This window comes from Bombina bombina, chromosome 10 (genome assembly GCF_027579735.1).
Source record: "Bombina bombina isolate aBomBom1 chromosome 10, aBomBom1.pri, whole genome shotgun sequence".
In the NCBI taxonomy this organism is placed as follows: domain Eukaryota; kingdom Metazoa; phylum Chordata; class Amphibia; order Anura; family Bombinatoridae; genus Bombina; species Bombina bombina.
The window spans coordinates 128,072,003-128,095,158 of NC_069508.1; the positions used below are offsets into that span (position 1 = coordinate 128,072,003).

At 37.3% G+C, this 23,156-nt stretch overlaps 1 protein-coding gene across 1 annotated transcript in view; it reads left to right on the forward strand.

The window, feature by feature from the left end:
- Positions 1 to 12,320, forward strand: part of LOC128640757 (vitellogenin-like) — a 459,754-nt gene extending 447,434 nt beyond the window's left edge. The window contains 6 exon segments of the mRNA XM_053693183.1: positions 303 to 483; positions 1,661 to 1,758; positions 3,188 to 3,282; positions 3,445 to 3,604; positions 4,163 to 4,321; positions 12,075 to 12,320. Coding sequence (XP_053549158.1) covers positions 303 to 483; positions 1,661 to 1,758; positions 3,188 to 3,282; positions 3,445 to 3,604; positions 4,163 to 4,321; positions 12,075 to 12,193 — 812 coding nt within the window. The 3' untranslated portion in view covers positions 12,194 to 12,320.
- The last annotated feature ends 10,836 nt before the right edge of the window (positions 12,321 to 23,156 follow it).

Below are 23,156 nucleotides of genomic sequence, written 5' to 3' on the forward strand. Positions count from 1 at the left end.
ATGTAAACCTGGAACTAAAATGAAGCCGTAAGCTACTTTTAGCTGTCGGCAACTTCGGTAGCTTACGGCTCCATTTTTTTACAGTTTAATGTTGGTCTTACGCTGATGCTTTTTTGTATAGACTGATAATTCATATTTACATTACAGAAAAATCACAGTTTGATATTTAGAAATGGTTTGTTTAATAGTGCTGTTGGATAGCATTTCATTATTACTAATTATTTTATATAGGGAACTTATCATATAGTATATTGTTTCTGAATTTTGCATTCCAGTAATCAGAATTTGTATTTATTTTGCAGTTGAATGTGAAGTTAATAAAGAGAGATTTACAACATTTGATAAAATGAACTCAGAATGTTCACTTACCTCTGCGAACTGCTATACGGTGCTGGCACAAGATTGTACAGATCAATTAAGGTTTATTATCACTATGAAAAAAATGGGTCAAGGATTTCAGATTGATGCCAAGATAGGATCATTGTAAGTAAATAATAATATCACAAAATTGCATTAGTCAGTTTATTTTATTAACCATCTCACTATGCATACATTTTTACTAATGCTTTTTTACTAATGCTTTTTATTAATGGTTTTTAATAAATAGTATTTATTATGAATGTTTAAAGGGACAGTCTACATCTTAGTCATCTTAAAGTCTTACCTTAGATTAAGCTGCAAATATCCCCCTGTTCGCATTCCTATATAACACAGCAGGAACAGTAAAAAAGTCATTTTAAAATGAATATTGTTTCTGCCCACTTTGAAATGGCTACCAAGTTCCACCCACTGATGACATCACGATCTAGGCACCCTGCTAAATAGCATTGATATTCTGTTGAATGCAACTTGTGAGTCTTATATAACTAGAGAGCCTTTAATGCAGTTCAGATTGTGATGTCATCAGTGGGCAGAGCTTGGCAGCCATTTCAAATTGGCCAGAAACAATATTTATATTAAAATAACTTTTTTACCGTTTCTGCTGCATGATATAGAAAGGGGCGCAGGAGAATATTTGCAGCTTAATATACGGTAAGACTTTAAGCTGACCAAGGTGTAGACTGTCCCTTTAACCTCTAAGACAGCACCCTATAAGGGTAGCACAAGCAAGCTTTTGCACACCTACCAATGTGGCAAAAAAATGTGTTGTCAAGCAGTGCTGAACTGGTGGTATCTCCATTAATTCTGAGGAGATTTTTTTGTTCCCACAATTTTACGACATCAGTGGAAACTAGGCCAAATTATTCCTTAAAATTTAGTAGTCATTTAACATAATTGTATTACAATATTAAAAAATACTTTTTTGAGACATTTTGCTGGGTGGAAATACAATCTAGCTGATGTAGTTGGTGTTCTTTTTAATATTAATGTTAGTGTTCATTTAATTCAATAAAATAAAATTAATATATACTGTACTTGAAATTGTTGCTTGTTAACTAGTCCCAGACAAGTAATGAAATGAAGCTGACAAGTAAAAAAAGTTACTTTTTTTATCTAACAATGAGTAAACTAGTAATTTTTTCCCTTTGGGCTAGTGACTGTTAGCCCATGACTAGTAAACTATATTGATATCCTCAATACATTTATAGAGCACTCTCTTGATTTTTTTAAAAAAATGCTCATATAGATATCTCAACTTACATCTTTTTTCCTTTATCAGCAATATTGAGATATATTCGGATGCATCTGATGAATTTCAAGTGCTTCTTGATGGAAGGAAGTTACTAATATGGAATGATACCTATATAAATGAGAAAGGTACTGTGATAGCTAAGGTTACCCTTAACAAAAACATGCTAATAATTTACTTGAAAGTATTTTAACCCTTTCAGTGCTAACGACAGCTCTGAGTCATCGCAGAGTTTCCCACGCAGGTGCTAGCGACGGCTCACAGCACTCTCCCACCTTGAGGGAGATCTGGGTGCTCCCACCCGCTCTCACCCCGGCATTCGGGCCTGCATAGTGACAGGCATCGCCAGGGCTTCACGTTATGCGTGGTGATGTCACGCGCAATGACGTGATGATGTGACCGCACAACTTTATTTAAAATTGACAATGTTAGGCATCTAAGCAGCTACAGACCCCCCAAGACCCACTGTTGGAAAGGTAATCGCCTAACCTTTCCAACAGTATAAGTCTTGGGGATATAAAAAAAATAAAAATAAAAAATAAAAACTTAAAACAGCTTAGCACCCAGGTGGAAAAGTGCTTAGCACTCAAAGGGTTAAACCAAAGGAAAAAATAAATAAGGAAAAATGTGCCATTGTTTAAAATAAAGATTGTTAGCAAAGTTTTTCCCTCACAATGAAGCATCAATTAACTTAATATTATTATTTTTGTAAAACATTAGGCAAACTTTTCCCTGCCTATATTTATTTTTATAACAAATTTACATTTTGTAGGTTCAGTCTATTCGAAATATCACTACTCTAAACCCCAGCATTAAATAGATATAACGGAATAATATTAAAACATTCCAATGTGCAAATATAGGGCATGTATGTTCTCAAGGTACAGCGTGCGCACCATTTCAGTAGTGACGTGCCATACGCATTCTATAACTTTCCTTTTTACCAGATTTCTCTATTATCTGATATTATTTAAAGGGACACTGAACCCAAATTTTTTATTTTGTGATTCAGATAGAGCATGCAATTTTAAGCAACTTTCTAATTTACTCCTATTATCAATTTTTCTTCATTCTCTTGGTATGTTTATTTGAAACGCAAGAATGTAAGTTTAGATGCCGGCCCATTTTTGGTGAACAAACTGGGTTGTCCTTGCTGATTGGACAATACCAGTAAACAAGTGCTGTCCATGGTCCTGAACCAAAAATTTGCTGGCTCCTTAGCTTAGATTCCTTCTTTTTTAAATAAAGATAGCAAGAGAACGAAGAAAAAAATGATAATAGGAGTAAATTAGAAAGTTGCTTAAAATTGCATGCTCTATCTGAATCATGAAAGAATAAATTTGGGTTCAGTGTCCCTTTAAGAGATGTGTCTCAACATGTTAAGTAAGATATGTTTTACAAAATGTTACTAAGGCCAACTGTATATTCCATAAATTATAACAGGAATTTGGGGTGATGGCTGTGAAACCTTGATTTGATAATCAAATCCTATTTATAATGAATTAATCAAAATAGGAAACTAAAGTTGAGCCAATAATATTTTCTCTTTCTTTGTAGAATGCATCTATGTTCACAGAACTTCAACAAAAGTGTCAGTAAAAGCACCAAAGTATGGTGTGGAGCATGTGTCATTCAATGGAGAAACCACCAAGGTGTGTTCATTCATTATACATTTTCATAAGCCTTGTGTGCAAGTTACCTGCCCACACAATGAAACAGTGGAACATGTTATATATTTAGAAAGTTTTTGTATGCTCTAAATGTTAACTCTAGTACTTGGTAACTGTGCAATATGTCCATAATTTATGTTTCAGATTACCATTGCACCATGGTTACAAGGAAAAACATGTGGCTTGTGTGGAAACTCTGATGGACAACTGCAAAATGATTTCCTGAAGCCTGATCATAAAAAAGCAAAGAGCTGTAACAGTTTGGTTCACTCCTGGATGCTGCCAGATAATTCATGTTCAGGAAGTTAGTTTCTGAAATCATTTTTTTTTGTATATATATATATATATATATTGATTATGTGAAAGCATATTCAGTCTCACATTGTTTAAGATAAAAATAAGAAGGGGTTATAATGATGTTTGCCTCCGATGGTGTCAAGAGGGGGGAAAATACCCTCCCGGGATTTTAGTTCATATACAGTACAGAGAATCCATTCTAATCATTCTTTTGATGCCAATAAGCCACTTATTCATTTTGGTATCAATACTATTTTGCTTAGGTATACTGTGTGTGTGTATATATATATATATATATATATATATATAATCCCTCATATAGTGAATCCAGCCTCCTGCGACAACTGCCTGGGTGCTAACATGTACCAAATAAATCCAATGAAAGAAAGCACTCACAAGACTTCTTGATAGTGGGTTAACCAAAAAGGCAACTTTTAATAAAAAGTTGCCTTTTTGGTTAACCCACTATCAAGAAGTCCTGTTAGTGCTTTCTTTCATTGGATTTATATATATACTGTATATACTGTATATGAATTTCAAACCTATTTTTCAAACTTTTTTGTAGGCTGTGCATTAAGTCGACAGTTTGTTATGTTGGAAAATCATCTCCTTGATGAACAAGAATCATCATGTTATTCTTTAGAGCCTGTATTACAGTGTGTAAAAGGATGTAATCCAACTGAAACAAGCCCTGTTAAAGTTGCCTTCCATTGTCTTCCTAAAGGTAAGTCAGATATATAAAAGATTTTACAATAAAAGGCTGTGATGGTTTCTAATTTGATTTTAAAACCTTTCTTGATTGAAGAAACTGCTTTCCTGGCTTCAAAATGTAATGTATTATAGGAGATAAGAAATCTTATATTTTTTTGGAAAACTTTACCTTTATAGAGTAAAGAAGATCATTTTATTCAAGCACCGCTTACATATAGTTTTTGCTTTATCTGTGCCTTCAAGTATACTCATAGTTCTCAAATAAAAGAGGGCAGCATTGAGAAAAAAGATATCTAACATTGACTAAGTAGTAAAAGTAGGACACAGCTAAGTACAAAGTGTACCTGTTTTATACAATGAATTATTGTATTCAGTATTGAATGCTTACATGGAGATGTTTGGTAGTTTCCAAACATTAAACATTTAGGGCAAGATTACAAGTGGAGTGCTATTTAATGCTCCCACTTGAGCGTTAACTGCGCAAGAAGTAAGCTTTTTGCACACATCGGATTGTGCTTGTATTACAAGTTGAAAGTAAACTGTTTTCACGTGCGCAATAACCTATTCCAAAGAGGGGTAGTTTAACTTAAATCTATTTCTAGATATGATATAAAGATTCTGTGGTGCCACCCAGTGGCTGAATCTATATAGGTATTAACTGAGAATACAAATACATTTTTTACAAATAAATTGGATATTTCCAAATGTGATTTCAATCTTAGGCTTTAATGAGCCTGTTCTTAAAGCATACAGTCTTTATAAAATCCCTTTTTTATATTTTAGGGGGTCCTGGAAAAAAAATGGGGTTTATCCGAAATTAAAACAGGGGTTAATGCCCATAAAATGGGCTGTATAATAAAACTGATCCTATACATCAGCTAACACAAATAAGTATTTCACTTTATTTAGTGATTCAGTTAATTTAGTGATTCAGTTATTAAAAGGGAAAAATAGGCAGCCCTTCTAATTAAAGTGTAGTATCAAAATACTAAGCGCTTATTCAGTTTAAAATGGTAAAAAATCTCTTTATGGTTCACATAAAAAATATACTTGAATACATATACACAAATAAAATGTTAGAATACATGAATATGCATATACACAATTTTTAAAACAATTGATGCAATTTGCCGCAATAGCGGTTATAAAATTACCCTTTTTCAATTTCAGGGCTACTTTTTAAATCAATCAGAGAGTCCACAGATATGGAATATATTCAAATGGAAATCTTCTTTCTCCGATTTTCCTAAAAGATAAACAGAAAGGACAAGGGATCCTTGGCAGATGTATGTCAAAGTTTTAAACATAAGATATCTTTAGTTACTTACACCATAGCTTTGGTGTTGACGGGTAAGTGGTGGTGTCCTGATAAAACCTTATCGTCCTCTTTCCTTATTGTCCCTATGGGAAAAAGGACGATAAGGAAAGAGGACGATAAGGATTTATCAGGACACCACCACTTACCCGTCAACACCAAAGCTATGGTGTAAGTAACTAAAGATACCTTATGTTTAAAACTTTGCCATACATCTTTGCCTACAGGTATTTAAGGAGATATATCTATTTGTGTGTTTTCTATATAGGTTATACAGATTAGCGCTGATACACTACCCCTCTTTTTTGCAATAACCTATTCCCCCATAGAAGTCAATTGAGTGAAAAAAGTGGAAAAAAACCCACTTGCGCACAAACCCAATCAAATTTTTTAAGTACACTAAATATATATATAAAAAAAAAAAAAACAGATAATACTAGGGATCTAAATCCTAATTACTCTAGTGTTCCTCTTCCAAAGATACATGATATAGTAGATTTCACAGAGGCATGTGACCTACTTATGGCGCACGATTTAGCTAAGGAATCAGTGATAGATGAAATCCCACTTAAATGCACACATGGAGGATACACACCAAAGTCTATATTCTATCCAACTAGAGATAGGGGTCCGTTTTTAGAAGCTTTTCATCATAGAATTGAAGAAGATCTCATTGCACTTTCTAAAGACACTAAACACCCTTATCCAAATCTAAATGAAAAACAATATAAAGCCCTTAACAATTTGAAATCTAGGGAGGATATTGTAATAAAGAGAGCAGACAAGGGTGGATGTGTGGTGGTGCAGGATAGACAGTCTTACTTAGAGGAAGCTCGAAGGCAACTAAGTGATACTGATGTCTATGAAATCCTTAGATTTAATCCAACTGAGAAATATAGGCAACAGCTGGAATCACTGTTGGATGATGGATTGGAGATGGGGATTATAGACCAAGGCACTGTAGATTATCTCTATGTTTTAAATCCTGTTAACCCCATATTCCATCACCTCCCCAAGGTTCATAAATCCTTGGAGGAGGTGAAAGGATGGCCCATTGAGGCGGGTATAGGATCTTTATTTGAAAACATTTCGACATGGATTGAATCTTTACTACAACCAGTGGTATTTAGTCTCCCATCGTATCTTAAAGACACCAAACATCTTTTGGGATGTCTAAAAGAGATATGCTGGACTGATACAGCAGAATGGCTGACTATAGATGTAGTTAGTTTATACTCTACTATTCCTCACAAAAAAGGTCTAGAAGCAATTTCATATATGCTGGATAGATTCAGCAATTATGATAGTCATCTTAAGTCTTTTCTGATCCAAACTCTAGATTTTTTATTAACTCATAACTTTTTTCAATTTGAGGGAATTTTTTATCTCCAAAGGTGTGGCACAGCGATGGGGGTTGGTGGGAAGCGTGCCACGTCTTTGGAGATTCAAATCCCTTCAGGGATTGTATTACTATGTATAAAAGATATATTGATGACCTCCTGTTCATTTGGACAGGAGGTCCATCTAGACTAGAGGAATTTATTTGATACCTCAATTCTAATGACGCCAATTTACAGTTTACTTATGAGAGTAGCAAAGTATCTATTCCTTATTTAGACCTTTTACTGATGGGTCAAACTGACACCCAAAAGATAAAGACGACTTTATACCGAAAACCAATTGCAGCCAATGCCATATTACATGGCCGAAGCAATCATCCAAAACATATGGGCTTTGGAATTGCTAAAGGACAATTCACAAGGTTGAAATGGAATTGTACCGATAATGAAGTCTTTACAATAGAGAGCATAAGAATGAGAAGTGATCTATTAGAGAGAGGATATCATATAAAAACAATTGATCATGCTCTCTTAGAAGTCAGTAGACTAGATAGAGAAACCCTCCTTCTAGACAATAAAAGTCTAGTCAACAAACAATCCTTTGATAGCTCCAGACCTACATTTGTAACCACATATAGTGCACAGTTTAATGCAATATGTGATATCGTGAAAAAGCACCTTCCTATTCTGACTGCTGAAGACAGCCTTAAAGATCTGGCACAAAAGGGTTGTAATTTTGTTTCCCGTAGAGGTTACACAATAGGTAACGCTGTTTCTTCGAGCTTACTTAGAAACATACAAAAAACAAGTAATAGCTGGTTAAATGTAAAAGGGCATTATAAATGTCATTACAGCAACTGTATTGCCTGTGGTTTCACAAAAGTCACTAAGAATTTCCAATCATATACCACACAGAAGGTTTATGAGTTGGATACTTATACCAATTGCCGTTCTGTCTTCGTAATCTATTTGATAGATTGCGTGGAATGTAAGAAACAATATATTGGGTGCACCTCCAGGGAGTGTAGAAACAGGATTAGGGAGCATCTAAAAAACATTGAGCATGGTATTGAATGCTCTGACCTTGCTAGACATTTTATACATGTCCACAATAAGATGGTGAACAGTCTGAAATGGCAAATCATTGACTATATCAAACCTGCCATACGTGGAGGAGACAGAGTATCTAAACTCTCACACAAAGAGGCTTTCTGGATTTTCAAAATGAAAACCATGATCCCAGATGGCTTTAACATAGTAGGCGATGTCATTAATTTTTGGAGGCATTAATATACAGGAATTATACATATGATATCTTAATGTCTATTGTTTTGCAGAAACTGTGCTCTTTGATTTAAGAGGGTTTTTGCCATACACTAGAGATGGATACATGGAAACACTGCTCAGATAGGTCTATATTTATACCTTCCCGTTAAGTGCCAGTAGAGTGTATTAGATTATTTTGATTTAAGGTAGTTTGATGTTAGAATTAGCAATATGCATGCTGACTCATATAATATGCATATATGTATATCTATCGCTCCATGCACCATACTAATAAATTGTAAAATAATTTATAGTTCTTTATAAACGAGCCCACCTATACATATAGCATATAATGTATTGTGCACTGTTTCTGAGGGTATTCCATTAAGGGATGCATATTAATATCATGTATCTCCTGTATTATTTACCTATACTTTTGCATATATTGTTATTAATATTCTCTTGCATAAATGTAGTGTACTATTGAAGGCAGTGTTCTAGTATAGGAATTTCCTTTTTACTTTATATATAATGCCGATGGATAACAGGCCTTATTAATCATGTACACACTCATTATAATATGTTATATAACAATGAGAATCTACATATATATAATAATTTTTTATTTCTTTGCAATGTATAAGTTTAAATTTAGAATGATAACAACATTACCCATCTAAATTAATGGCTCATTTGAGTTAACTGGTCTGATTTCTAATATAGTGATTCTATAGGTCTGTCCCTTTAATAACTAATTACCTGGGGCTCATACACCTGATGACAAGGGTGTGTTATAAATAGGCATGTTGATATTGAGTGAATCATGTCCATGAATAAGGCTGATATTTGCTGAAACACGTAGGACGTACTTTCTATTTGCTCCAGGTTGCTGGGACAATTTTTGTGTTTTACCTTTTTTATTTGCACGGTTTTCCAATAAAATTTTTAAGTTGAACATACGCCTGGGAGGTTTGCTGGATTTCTTTCTATATTACTAAATATATATGTATACCTATTTATATAGATGAATATATATAAGTATACAGATATATATTGGAATATCTATTTATAAATACAAAGAACATACAATATTCTGTTATGTGCAGAACATTGGAATATGACCTATTTATAGTAAATACGCAGTATACTTTATTAAATATGAATATTGCATAAATATGTTTTTTCATGTTTTCATCTACTTTACTGCAAAGGGCTCCAATCACATTATCTGTTCTTTTACCATTATTTTTGGGTGGACTTAGGTTCCCGTATTTAGTTTTTTTCTCTACATATCACCACTAAGTTCCTTGATAAATCCCCATGATTTTTATAATCACATATGTTTTGATGAAACACAAATCTACCTCTCTGCACTAGATTTAAGGCTGTGACACACTACAAGCAGAGCGGAGCGAAGTGTGTATATGCGGCTGTGCGCGCTCAGTGTGTCCTGCCTTTTCATCTCTGAGCACTCTGCTGCACCAGGTCCCGTAGCTGAGCGCTCAGAGATGAAATATCTGAACTTCAGAAGCAATGCGACGCGAAGCAGCTGCTTCGCCTTGCGCCGAATCGCTTGCAGTGTGTCACAGCCTTTATGCCTCTCCTTGTTCATCTGTATCACTAGCCATTTTTCAAGTGTCTCATCTTCAGTATCTTATAATCTAAAGCTTAACATCTCCAAAGTAGTGGACCTCACTTCTACCCCATTCATGTACAGATTAGGGTTTTAGATCTTTGGCTTTTTGTAAAAAAAAAATTATATGCAAATAAAGATTTTTTTTGGACTAGTGCTTATAAGTCTTATAACTAAAAAAATGAGCCTTAGTTTTTGTGGCCACAGAAAGCGCAAAAATAAACAATGTGTGTTTTGGTGGCTAAAACTCAAGCGAGTCCTCTAATGTGGAAAACAGCAAAAAGGATTCCCTGCAACCTTACCTAAATCCCCATGTGTCACTAAACAATTTAAGGAAGTATATTATTATTTTTGTGTTTATTATACATACATTTAAGGCTTCTAAAATAGTCACTTGTGGTCCCTATGTGTTAGGAAGTTGCCTATCCCTGTTATTTCTATTGAAATATGTTCTCAAAATGTGAAATTATTGTTCTCAGAAGAGATTAAAACATGTTTTAGTACTAGGTGGGGAATTAAAAATTTCCAATATAGGGCTAAATTACAAGTGGAGCGCTATTTTAACGTATGTCCGTAAAGGGGTAGATTTGCCCATTTACGGGTGCCTGTTAAATAACCAGCCATTACAAGTGGCTGGTTAATGCTTCTGTGAGGTCGCGGTTTCACTTTGTGCTTAGCGCAATTAACCAGAGGTCAGACCTCTGGTTAATAACAAAAATGTACCCCAATTGCCCCCTTAATAAAGTGTACAGTTCCTTGTATAAAAAAAAAATATGAGCATTTTTATTTTTTGTAAAACAAAACTGCACAAAGCAGTTATAAAGGGTTAAAGTGAGGGGGTGGTGGGTGTAAAAAAAAAAAAACAGCACTGAAAAGTGCCTTTACATAGCAGTCTATGGGAACTGTGTTTTAAACGGCAAATATACATATATATATATATATATATATATATATATGCTTATATACATATATATTTATGTGTTTATATGTATATACACACATATAAAAACATAAATAATTATGTATATATTCAAATACATATATATTTTAAATTTCCTGCCCAATGATGTGCGACTTACCCCCTGCGCTGCGCTAGTTTCTTTGCCTTGTCTCACGGCATCAGAATGAGGCTCCCATTTTAGCCTTTGGAAGCACACTCTTGTGAGCGCAATCTTTTCAGGCAATGCAAAGTGAGGCCCAATTCACATTGTGCTTAACATTTGCATGCCCTGGTATTACTGAGTGGAGCGCAAATATTGCGCTCGCAAAAGCGTGATTTTGCACTTCACTCATAGAGGCATATTTATCAAGCTCCGTAAAGACCGCTGTTCCATAACCTGTCCGCCTATTCTGAGGTGGCGGACAGAAATCAACAGAAATCAACCCAATACAATACGATCGGGTTGACTGACAGCGGCCACAAAACTGCAGGGGGCGGTATTGCACCAGCAGTTCACAAGAACTGCTGGTGCAATGATAAATGCAGAGAGCGTATGCTGCCGGCATTTATCGATGTGCAGCGAACATGATCCGCTATATCGGATTATGTCCGCTCGCAGCATCATAAATAGGCCCCATAATCTAGGCCATAATTATTTACTTAATGATTGGAATAGCTGTACAGAATTGTCCCAGTGTAAGAATGTTTTTGTGGCAGAAAGTTTTTTTTTTTATTGATTTGGAATATGTTTGAATTTAAATCTGCCAGAACACCCCCCCCCTCCCTTCCAAGAAAATAAAAACAAACTTCAATGCATTTGGCAAAGGAATTCTGAATAATTATAATTAATGGATGGACATAAGTGGGGGAAAAAGTATTTTTTTTTAGATTTTCGTTGCCTTGTTCCTTTTAGCAAGATCCAGTGCACTGAAATTCAGTTTGTAAGTTCGGTTTGATAACATTTTGATACATTTCCTTCAAAGTAGTAAGACTGAATTAACCAGTGAAATGTATTAATGAAATCATTTATTTAATTCAAATATTACTGCAATGCATTAGTTTTGGACAGTTGGCAAATTTAGCTAAATATTTATTAATGAAGAAATAGGGTGTTATTAGCATAACACTGTAAAGAAGGATATACAATCTAAGGATATGAAATAGATTTTTATGTTAAAAACAAATATTTGTGGAACAATATTGCTAATAATTATATTTACGGAAACCCTCTTTCAAATTTTTTTTTTTACTACTAATTAATATATTTCTTAGATTCTGCAATACGTCTAGAAGATTGGCACATTAGGCCAACAGAAATATCTGAAGACTTCACTGGGGAAGTGGATGCACACATTAATTGTGTATGTGCAACGGAATGTGCAACGGCTTAAAATAATGTACCGTTGATTATTTACACCAAACAAGTTATTTCGAAGATCATTTTAGTAAAAAAAAAAATATTTCCACCTAATAGAAAAGAATGACTACATATTAATGTTAGCTGATAATAAAGAAAGTACTGAAAACGTTTGTGTTACGGTTTTTACTGTTATATTTTAACAATTTTGTCACTATGTTTATTTTGCCCATTTCTATACAAAATGCATAAACACACACATATATATATATATATATATATATATATATACATGCACACACATCTATCTATCTATCTATTTATATATCTATATATCTATATATATATATATATATATATATATATATATATATATATGTATATATCTAAATCTATACTGTATGTATATACATATATATATATATATATATATATATATACACACACATATCTATCTATATATCTATCTATCTATATTTATCTATAGATATATGTGTATATATATATATACATATACACATATATATATATATATATATAAACACACACACACATGTATACATATATATAAAATATATATATATGTATACATCTATCTATCTATCTATCTATCTATCTGTCTGTCTGTCTGTCTGTCTATCTATCTATCTATCTATCTATCTATCTATCTATCTATCTATCTATCTATCTGTCTATCTATCCATACATACATATATACTGTATATATATATATATATATATATATATATACAAATATATAAATATATATATATATATATGTATCTATCTATCTATCTATCTATCTATCTATCTGTCTGTCTATATGTCTGTCTATCTATCTATCTATCCATACATACATATATACTGTATATATATATATACATATATATACATATATATATATATATATATATATATATATATATATATATACATACATATATACATACATATATATATAAATATATATATATGTATCCATCTATCTATCTATCTATCTATCTATCTGTCTGTCTATATGTCTGTCTATCGATCTATTCATATATACTGTGCATGAACAATAAACATCAGGTAACTTGACAGAAGGTTGGTAATTGAAAACATATAAAGCTTCTGTGCTTACTTAACATTTACTACTCTTTGCAAGTGAAACAAAATTGAAATGATGTAATGTTACCACTTTCTGAGCTGCAAGGCATTGCCTGCTGTCACCCGGTACAGCAAGTTTGTTACAGAACATTAGCATCATTTTTGAAATAGCTGGAATGCCGGTTCCTTTTAGTTTCACACATCTGTACGTCACAGCAGGCTCACTGTTTGGTTACAGTTAAATTCTTGCAACTGCCAGTTTGCAAAAGATTCTCACGCCAGCGACAAGTGTAATGTGACTATGTATCTCGGAGGCAAGTTTTCAGCTTGGCTGCTCGCAGTCAGCAGGGGGTACGGATTATACTACTGTCATATCTCAAGAATATACTGAATTACAAATGCATTACATTGGGGTAAATCTACAGGCTTAACATAGACTTTATTTTCCATATACATTGTGTGATTTCTTTCATTTAACCATTCTTTTGTTGGAAGCTATAACAATGTTACAATTTTATTTTTACATTTGAGCTTATAAAATTGGTTTTGAAATATTTGTGTGTACTGAAGAGATACGTGACTTTTTTTTTTTGTGAAGAACCCTGCTGCTTACCAGTTTATATGTTTTTTGTTTTTTTTCATTCATGGAAGCAAATACATTATTTATTATCAAACTTAAAAGCTTATTTGTTAATGTAATTTGATAAGTGTCCAACAGTGTTTTGTTAGAGAGAAATGGAGAAGCTATAATACTTAAAATAAAGAAAATAAATTAAAAGAAAACATAGACAACAATTAAAAATATGCAACAAGATTATTTTTAGGAGCTTTTTGGGAAATGCAGAGATGTAAAGAGAAAGATACAATATAATAAATGAATAAAACTAATAAAACTTTTTTCTGCTTAATATAAGAAATGAGTAAAATTGTAAATTACATGAAAATTTGGAAAATCTTAGGCCTAGATTTGGAGTTTTGTCGGTAACGACCCGCGTAGCTAACGCTGGCTTTTTTCTGGCAGCACCATAAAAATAACTCTGGTATTGAGAGTCCACAAAAAGGCTGCGTTAGGCTCAAAAAAAGGAGCGTAGAGCATTTTTAACGCAGCTTCAACTCTCGATACCAGAGTTGCTTACGCAAGCGGCCAGCCTCAAAAACGTGCTCGTGCATGATTCCCCCATAGGAAACAATGGGGCTGTTTGAGCTGAAAAAAAACCTAACACCTGCAAAAAAGCCGCGTTCAGCTCTTAACGCAGCCCCATTGTTTGCTATGGGGAAACACTTCCTACGTCTGCACCTAACACCTTAACATGTACCCCGAGTCTAAACACCCCTAACCTTACACTTATTAACCCCTAATCTGCCGCCCCCGCTATCGCTGACCCCTGCATATTATTTTTAACCCCTAATCTGCCGCTCCGTAAACCGCCGCTACTTACATTATCCTTATGTACCCCTAATCTGCTGCCCCTAACACCGCCGAACCCTATATTATATTTATTAACCCCTAATCTGCCCCCCACAACGTCGCCTCCACCTAACTACACTTATTAACCCCTAATCTGTCGAGCGGACCTGAGCGCTACTATAATAAAGTTATTAACCCCTAATCCGCCTCACTAACACTATCATAAATAGTATTAACCCCTAATCTGCCCTCCCTAACATCGCCGACACCTAACTTCAAACATTATCCCCTAATCTGCCGACTGGAGCTCACCGCTACTATAATAAATGTATTAACCCCTAAAGCTAAGTCTAACCCTAACACTAACACCCCCCTAAGTTAAATATAATTTTTATCTAACGAAATTAATTAACTCTTATTAAATAAATTATTCCTATTTAAAGCTAAATACTTACCTGTAAAATAAATCCTAATATAGCTACAATATAAATTATAATTACATTGTAGCTATTTTAGGATTAATATTTATTTTACAGGCAACTTTGTAATTATTTTAACCAGGTACAATAGCTATTAAATAGTTAAGAACTATTTAATAGTTACCTAGTTAAAATAAGTACAAAATTACCTGTAAAATAAATCCTAACCTAAGTTACAATTAAACCTAACACTATACTATCATTAAATTAATTAAATAAAATACCTACAATTACCTACAATTAAACCTAACACTACACTATCAATAAATAAATTAAATACAATTCCTACAAATAACTACAATGAAATAAACTAACTAAAGTACAAAAAATAAAAAAGAACTAAGTTACAAAAAATAAAAAAATATTTACAAACATAAGAAAAATATTACAACAATTTTAAACTAATTACACCTACTCTAAGCCCCCTAATAAAATAACAAAGACCCCCAAAATAACAAAATGCCCTACCCTATTCTTAATTACTACATTTCAAAGCTCTTTTACCTTACCAGCCCTGAACAGGGCCCTTTGCGGGGCATGCCCCAAGAAATTCAGCTCTTTTGCCTGTAAAAAAAAAACATACAATACCCCCCCCAACATTACAACCCACCACCCACATACCCCTAATCTAACCCAAACCCCCCTTAAATAAACCTAACACTAAGCCCCTGAAGATCTTCCTACCTTGTCTTCACCCTACCAGGTTCACCGATCCGTCCTGAAGAGCTCCTCCGATGTCCTGATCCAAGCCCAAGCGGGGGGCTGAAGAGGTCCATGATCCGGCTGAAGTCTTCATCCAAGCGGGAGCTGAAGAGGTCCATGATCCGGATGAAGTCTTCATCCAAGCGGGAGCTGAAGAGGTCCATGATCCGGATGAAGTCTTCTATCAACGGCATCTTCAATCTTCTTTCTTCCGGATCCATCTTGCAGACCTCCGACGCGGAACATCCTCTTCTCCCAATGCCTACTAGCCGAATGACGGTTCCTTTAAGGGACGTCATCCAAGATGGCGTCCCTCGAATTCCGATTGGCTGATAGGATTCTATCAGCCAATCGGAATTAAGGTAGGAATATTCTGATTGGCTGATGGAATCAGCCAATCAGAATCAAGTTCAATCCGATTGGCTGATTCGATCGGCCAATCAGATTGAGCTTGCATTCTATTGGCTGTTCCGATCAGCCAATAGAATGCGAGCTCAATCTGATTGGCTGGCGGCGACGTTGTGGGGGGCAGGTTAGGGGTTAATAAATATAATACAGGGGTCGGCGGTGTTAGGGGCAGCAGATTAGGGGTACATGAGTATAACGTAGGTGGCAGTCGGCAGATTAGGGGTTAAAAAAATTTATTCGAGTGGTGGCGATGTGGGGGGGCCTCAGTTTAGGGGTACATAGGTAGTTTATGGGTGTTAGTGTACTTTAGAGTACAGTAGTTAAGAGCTTTATGAACAGGCGTTAGCCCAGAAAGCTCTTAACTACTGACTTTTTTCCTGCGGCTGGAGTTTTGTTGTTAGATGTCTAACGCTCACTTCAGCCACAGCTCTAAATACCGGAGTTAGAAAGATCCCATTGAAAAGATAGGATACGCAATTTACGTAAGGGGATCTGCGGTATGGAAAAGTTGTGGCTGAAAAGTGAGCGTTAGACCCTATTTTGAGTGACTCCAAATACCGCAGTTAGCCTAAAACCAGCGTTAGGAGCTTCTAACGCTGGTTTTCACGGCTAACGCCAAACTCCAAATCTAGGCCTTGGTGAATTATACTTTGAGAACAATTATTTTGAGACATTTCCCTGTTTTAAAAGAAATCTTTAACCTTAATATACACTATAACCACTAGATTTCCTCTCTCTTTCTCTCTCTCTCTCTCTCTCTCTCTCTCTCTTTTATACATATAAATATATATATACATATAGATAGATAGATAGATAGATAGATAGATGATGGATAGATAATAGATAGGCAGATACATATACAGAATAAATAGCATGTTCACTAGTCTACTAATCTAGTTCAGAAAAAAATGTTTAACAATTTTTAAATAGTGCAATGTGTGCTGCAATGTTTTTGGGCTTGCTATTTCTTTTTTGCTTCCCAGTTAAACAATGTACAAAAAACAAAAAGCTTCTCAATGGGCTTTTTTAAACATCTTCATAACAGTAAAACACATGTGTTATGTTAGTCCCGAGATGTAAGTGAACTGCTGGTCTCATGCGGAAACTATCATTATAACACAGTTTATTTTTCAATAACCGACTATTGCAAATACAAACTACATCATTCACACACTTCACCCCTTGCCCTGCCCACCTGGTAGTTTGTATTTGTAACAGTTGACTTTGATACATTTAAACAATGTGGCACTGTAGTTTACTTGATGGGATGCTTTTTCCTTGATACTATTGGATCCATATATGAAGAAGCATAAGCTGCTCCGGAGCCCTTGAAGGGCAGGTTTGCACATGCAAGCCTGCTTCCCGCAACGTAAGAAACAGCAGATCATTAGACCACTGCTTCTTACACTCGTTGCCACCTCTAGGTGGTGAAGAGAAATCACCAAGAGCTTGCTCCCTCTGGGTGACTGACAGTCCCTTCTCTCCTACAAGTGAAGTGGCGGGCATTACACACTCACAGATCCACTGCCCGTATGCAGCAAAGGTATGCGGACAACTTGTCAAGATGAGAAGCTTGTCTGCATGCCAGTTAATACATGTGGCCTTATGAGTTAAATAGTAAATGCTACTATTGAAAATGTAACTGTGTGTACATGACATTTTTAAAATCAGGGCTACAAATCAGAAATCTGCATGACACTTGCAAGCAGGAGGATGCCTATGAGCGTGTAGGTGTGACTGAGGGGATAATCGTTTAGTAATTCCTTTACCCTTTACCTTAAAGATTGCCTGTGTGTGAATATATAACATAAGCAGGGCACAGCTCAGAGTTTCTAACCACCTAGGTGTAGTTCATGTCAGACCAAGCTGTCGACCTCCAGCTACATAAAAAAATATACACAAGGTCCACCACGCTTTAAATGTAGGAGCATAAAAAAATTATCATGCAATGTTTCAGGATCACAGGACCTTAATCATGCATGGAGCCCGATGATCTAAACTTCTCGTGATCAAACGTGGCTTTTCTCCCTTAACTTCACTGGGACTGCCTTCATGGAATTATCTTAAAAAAGGGGCAGTGCGAGTGGTGACAAATTAAGTCTCATATAGAGAGTAATAGTATAATATAGTATAATATAGTATCTTACAATCGCATGTGTTGTTCTTACGCACGTTTTCTTACACGCATGTTGTTCTACTAGTATATTAAGTATTTTGCATACTTTGTCACAACCTCACAACCTTTTAATTTGAGGGGAAAAAATGTGTCTGTAGGATGGGAATGTTTAGAGAATTACGCTGGGATTTTAGAGACAATTTCATATACGCCCATGACATATTACAAGTTAAAAGTATAAAGTTAGTGAGAGAGCAAAACTCGATGCATGCTACCTTCAGGACTTTGGATATTTTGACAACCTTAAAGGGACACTGAACCCAAATTTTTTCTTTCGTGATTCAGAAAGAGCATGCAATTTTAATCAACTTTCTAGTTTACTCCTACTATCAAATTGTCTTCATTCTCTTGGTATCTTTATTTGAAAAGCAAGAATGTAAGTTTAGATGCCCACCTATTTTTTTGTGAACAACCTGGGTTGTCCTTGCTGATTGGACAGCACCAATAAAAAACAGATTCTATTGCTACATGAAAGGACTATCTGTGTTAGATCCATGAAAAATAATGTGTCATGACAACAGGCTGATATCTGGGAACGATTCACTATTAGATATATTATACTATTAAATACACATGTTTCTCTATAAATGCATTTCACTGATGTATACCCGATTATGCTGTTCATTTTTTACGGTGGATGCTTATGTGGTAACAAGACAATGTGGTAAAACATAAGCATCCACCCTAAAAAATTAGAAATTAATACCACGTGGATTCTGGATTAGAAACATACCTACCATCGGGCATAACAATATAGAATTTTGCAAAAAATGTTGCACCATTTTAAATAAATGTTCCTTTGACCTGATATTGCTGGTCACAGAAGAAATCAGGACACAGCTTGAAAAAAGTCAAAATTGAAATCCAAGAGTATGAGAATACTAACACTCAGATGCTAACAGTGGATACAAGCACAGGCTGGCTGAACCAATTACAGACACATGTGAAGGAATACAAGGAGGCCTTGACATCTTTAAAAACAGAAAACTGGTCATGGTTACTGAAGATTACAAGGATAAGAGTGTATACAGGTGGATTGCTGGAGGCAACGGGGGCAACAGAGGCAACAGACCAAGAAGACAAAGGCATCCTAGACAATATGAGGAGAAACCTGCAAACCATTGACACTAGTTCTGGAACTGATTCGGATACTCCATACAACACACAGCCGCTCCCACTTTCCTACAGAGGAGCAAGGCAACAACAACAACATCAATTTTTTTTAGGGGTAACCACACAATCTGGTTTGAGAGGAAGAGGAATCCACAACCAAGAAGGGGTGGTAAGAGGCAGACCACTGTTCCCACACCCACCCCTAAAGAAGTAACTGTTGACCACACCCTGGTAATTAACATTAGGGATCGCCAATTATCAGATGTCAAAGTAAAACTCCTTAATAAGGGACTAAATTTTGTTCCAACTAGAAAGAGTGATCCATTTGAGAGGTGGATTGATCACCATACATTTCAGTGTTCCCTGAGGCTAAAAGAAAATTTTGGTGACAACAACAGCTCAGATAAGAGCATTCCATTTGTTACGGTACCAACAGGATACCAAGGGTTAATACCAGGGAACAAAGTCCTGCATACAGAATCAGCACTTCACAACCTCGATCAGTTTCCCTGCAAACATGAGACCAAGCTCCACATTTCAGGTTTAAAAAAGAATATGTTTATTAAAGGCTGAATGCCTAGTATTTATACAGGTTTTGACCCCAGATGGGGGGGTTGAATATAACCCTGGCTTCAGGTTACAGAGGGCATTGGTTAAACAGTAAAGCAAACATATGAACAATGCATCAAACCTCTAAGAATTGTCTATTCACAGGTAAAACAGATTAACATATTAAGTACTCAGACAATCTGATGTTGGGCAGTCTAGTTAACATAATCACACAAAACCCAATCAGTTTACCTAGACAGACTCCTGAGACACAATCAGATCTTAAACATACATAGAATACATCTTATTACAGAATATAGGAACAGTTCTTATTAGCTATAAAGTCTTTTATGCCCACTTGGCTTATAGAGTCACAATTGCTCCCACAAGGGGCACTCACACCCTGTACCCATCCTGTATTTATGGATACAGGGTGACATAGACATAAGACAGAGTTATGAAAGTACATGGGGTGTCCAGCATATAAAATTCCATATTTCAATGCAGTCTCTGGGTATCCTTAAGCCCATGTACCTCCGCTGAATTGGTGAGTTGCGAGGTGGGCAGAGACCAGCTGTACTCTGCCCGGGTGCCAGCACTACCATGGAAGTAGCCTGGTGGGAGCCTGGTTGCTGGAGGGGGAGACCGACTGTCTCCCCTTTGGATACATAGCTGTGCTGCTGGAGGGGGAGACCAATCATCTCCCCTTTGGCTAAACAGCCGTGTTGCTGGGGGACAGGACCAACTGTCCCTACCCCTTGTAACGCAGCCTGCCGCTGGGGAATGGAGTCTGGGCTCCCAATTCCCTGTATATTCCTCTGCTGCTGGGGGACAGGACCAACTGTCTCTGCCCCCTGTAACTCAGCCTGCCGCTGGGGAATGGAGTCTGGGCTCCCAATTCCCTGCATATCACTCTGCTGCTGGGGGGACAGGACCAACTGTCTCTGCCCCCTGTAACTCAGCCTGCCGCTGGGGAATGGAGTCTGGGCTCCCAATTCTCTGCATATCACTCTGCTGCTGGGGGACAGGACCAACTGTCTCTGCCCCCTGTAACTCAGCCTGCCACTGGGGAATGGAGTCTGGGCTCCCAATTCCCTGCAGGACCGGTGGAGAGACCTCGGTCCCATCTCCACCGGCCACCTGGGGTCCTTCCCAGTAAATCTCCACAATATCTTCCCAGCTGGATGGGTCTGGATCTGGGTCTTTCACCTTGCTGTCCTGCTGAGCCTTCCCAATGGAGTGGAAAAGATCTTGGTAGTCCTGCTCCAGTTCCCACTCCAGGGCTGCTAAGTGAGCCAGGTCTGGCTCTACTTCATGGGGGTCAGCCCAGTCATGCCTAGCCTCCCTCTCATAGAAAATGTCCTGAAGTCTGGTCTGCGCAGGGCTCCCAAAGTCAGGCTCTGCAAAGGACTCCCATAACAAGCCAGGACCATCAAACTCCTCTCCCTCTGGTTTCTCATGCTCAGCTGTCTAGGGTATATACTGTGCCATATACCACCAGAGTGCCTGGTAGGCATGTCAGTTTGCTGGGACAATCCATCTGTATTCCCGTTATGAGAGAGAATTCCTGTCCATACAAACAAGGGTTCAAATTCCTCAGTGCCCAGACCAGGGCCAAACAGTCCTTCAAAATCCCATCAGCTTCTTTACGAGTTTTCTGTACCTGCTCTTTATAGGTATCCACAATCCCTTCATACTGACATAGGGTGCCCTTGAGTTGCTGCACCTCACTATGAGCCAGCGTCAGCTTCTCCTCAAGTGTCGCTAAGTTTGTCTTTAAGGTTTCATGTCCCACTCTCAAGCTGGTGTTTTCTGCAGTCTGTCGGTGCAGCTTGTCTAGTAGAGATTCACGTTCTAAACGTGCTTTTTCCTCTGCGCTCCTCTTCTCCTTCATCAGCGCATTGTAACGGGACCTCCACATATCAATAGCGGATAGAGATTTACTGAGCTCAGCGTCCTGGGGCTTAGCAGCAGGTGGGTCAGTCTCTGCTGCACGGATCTGGACACGGGTAGTCACAGAGTTAACATCAGCGGGACCCATAGGAGCGTAGGCAGAAACAAGGGGGGCCAAGTCATTTCCAAGAAGAACATCAGCAGGTAAGTCCTTCTTGACCCCCACATTCACAGGTCTAGCGCCCACTCCCCAATCCAAATGTACCCTGGCAACAGGTAGGCTGAACACATCGCCCCCTGCTACCCTCACAGCCACAGTGTCTCCAGTGTACTGTTTCTCAGACACCAAGTTCTTTTGAAGCAAGGTCATGGTAGCACCAGTATCCCGTAGACCACTGACCTTCTTCCCATTCACTTTAACCAGTTGCCGGTTATTCCGGTGGGCAGCTTGCACAAGGGCCGCAGGCTGAGGATTATGTGGGATTCCGCCGGCGGGTCTTCTCCAGGACTGCGCTTGGTTCGCTGCGTTTAGGGGACACTCTGGTCTTTTGTGCCCTAGTTGCTTACATCTAAACCACCGAATAGGTTGTGAGTAGCACCGCAAATTGAACAGGGCTCTCTGAGGGTAGTTCGTGGCCGGAGGCCGTGTGGTATAGCGGTGCGCCGGGGTTTGGTAACTGGCAGCTGCTGGGGTGACTGGGGGTCTGTACTCCACTCTAGCAGGGGGCTTAGTGGTAGCAGTGTCCAGTTTGCGGGCATCCGTATACTCATCTGCCAAGCGAGCCGCTTCCTGCAGGGTGGAGGGTTTACGGTCCCGAACCCACTCTTGAACTCCTGCGAGTAACTTGTCGAAGCAATGTTCCAACAGGAATAGCTGCAGCACCTCTTCCCCAGATATGGCTTGGCACCCCGCTATCCAGTGAGCTGCTGTGCGGTGCACCTTACATGCCACTCAAGGTAGGAATCTCCAGCTAATTTAACAGTGTCTCTGAACCGCCACCGGTATGCCTCCGGTGTAACCGCATACCTGGAGAGCAGAGCCTCTTTTACAGTATTATAATCCCTGACTTCCTCATCTGGAATGGCCTGAAAAGCCTCTCTGGCCCGGCCGGATAATTTTCCAGATAATATCGTGACCCAGTCCTCTGCGGGTACCTTGTGTAGTGCACATTGCCTCTCA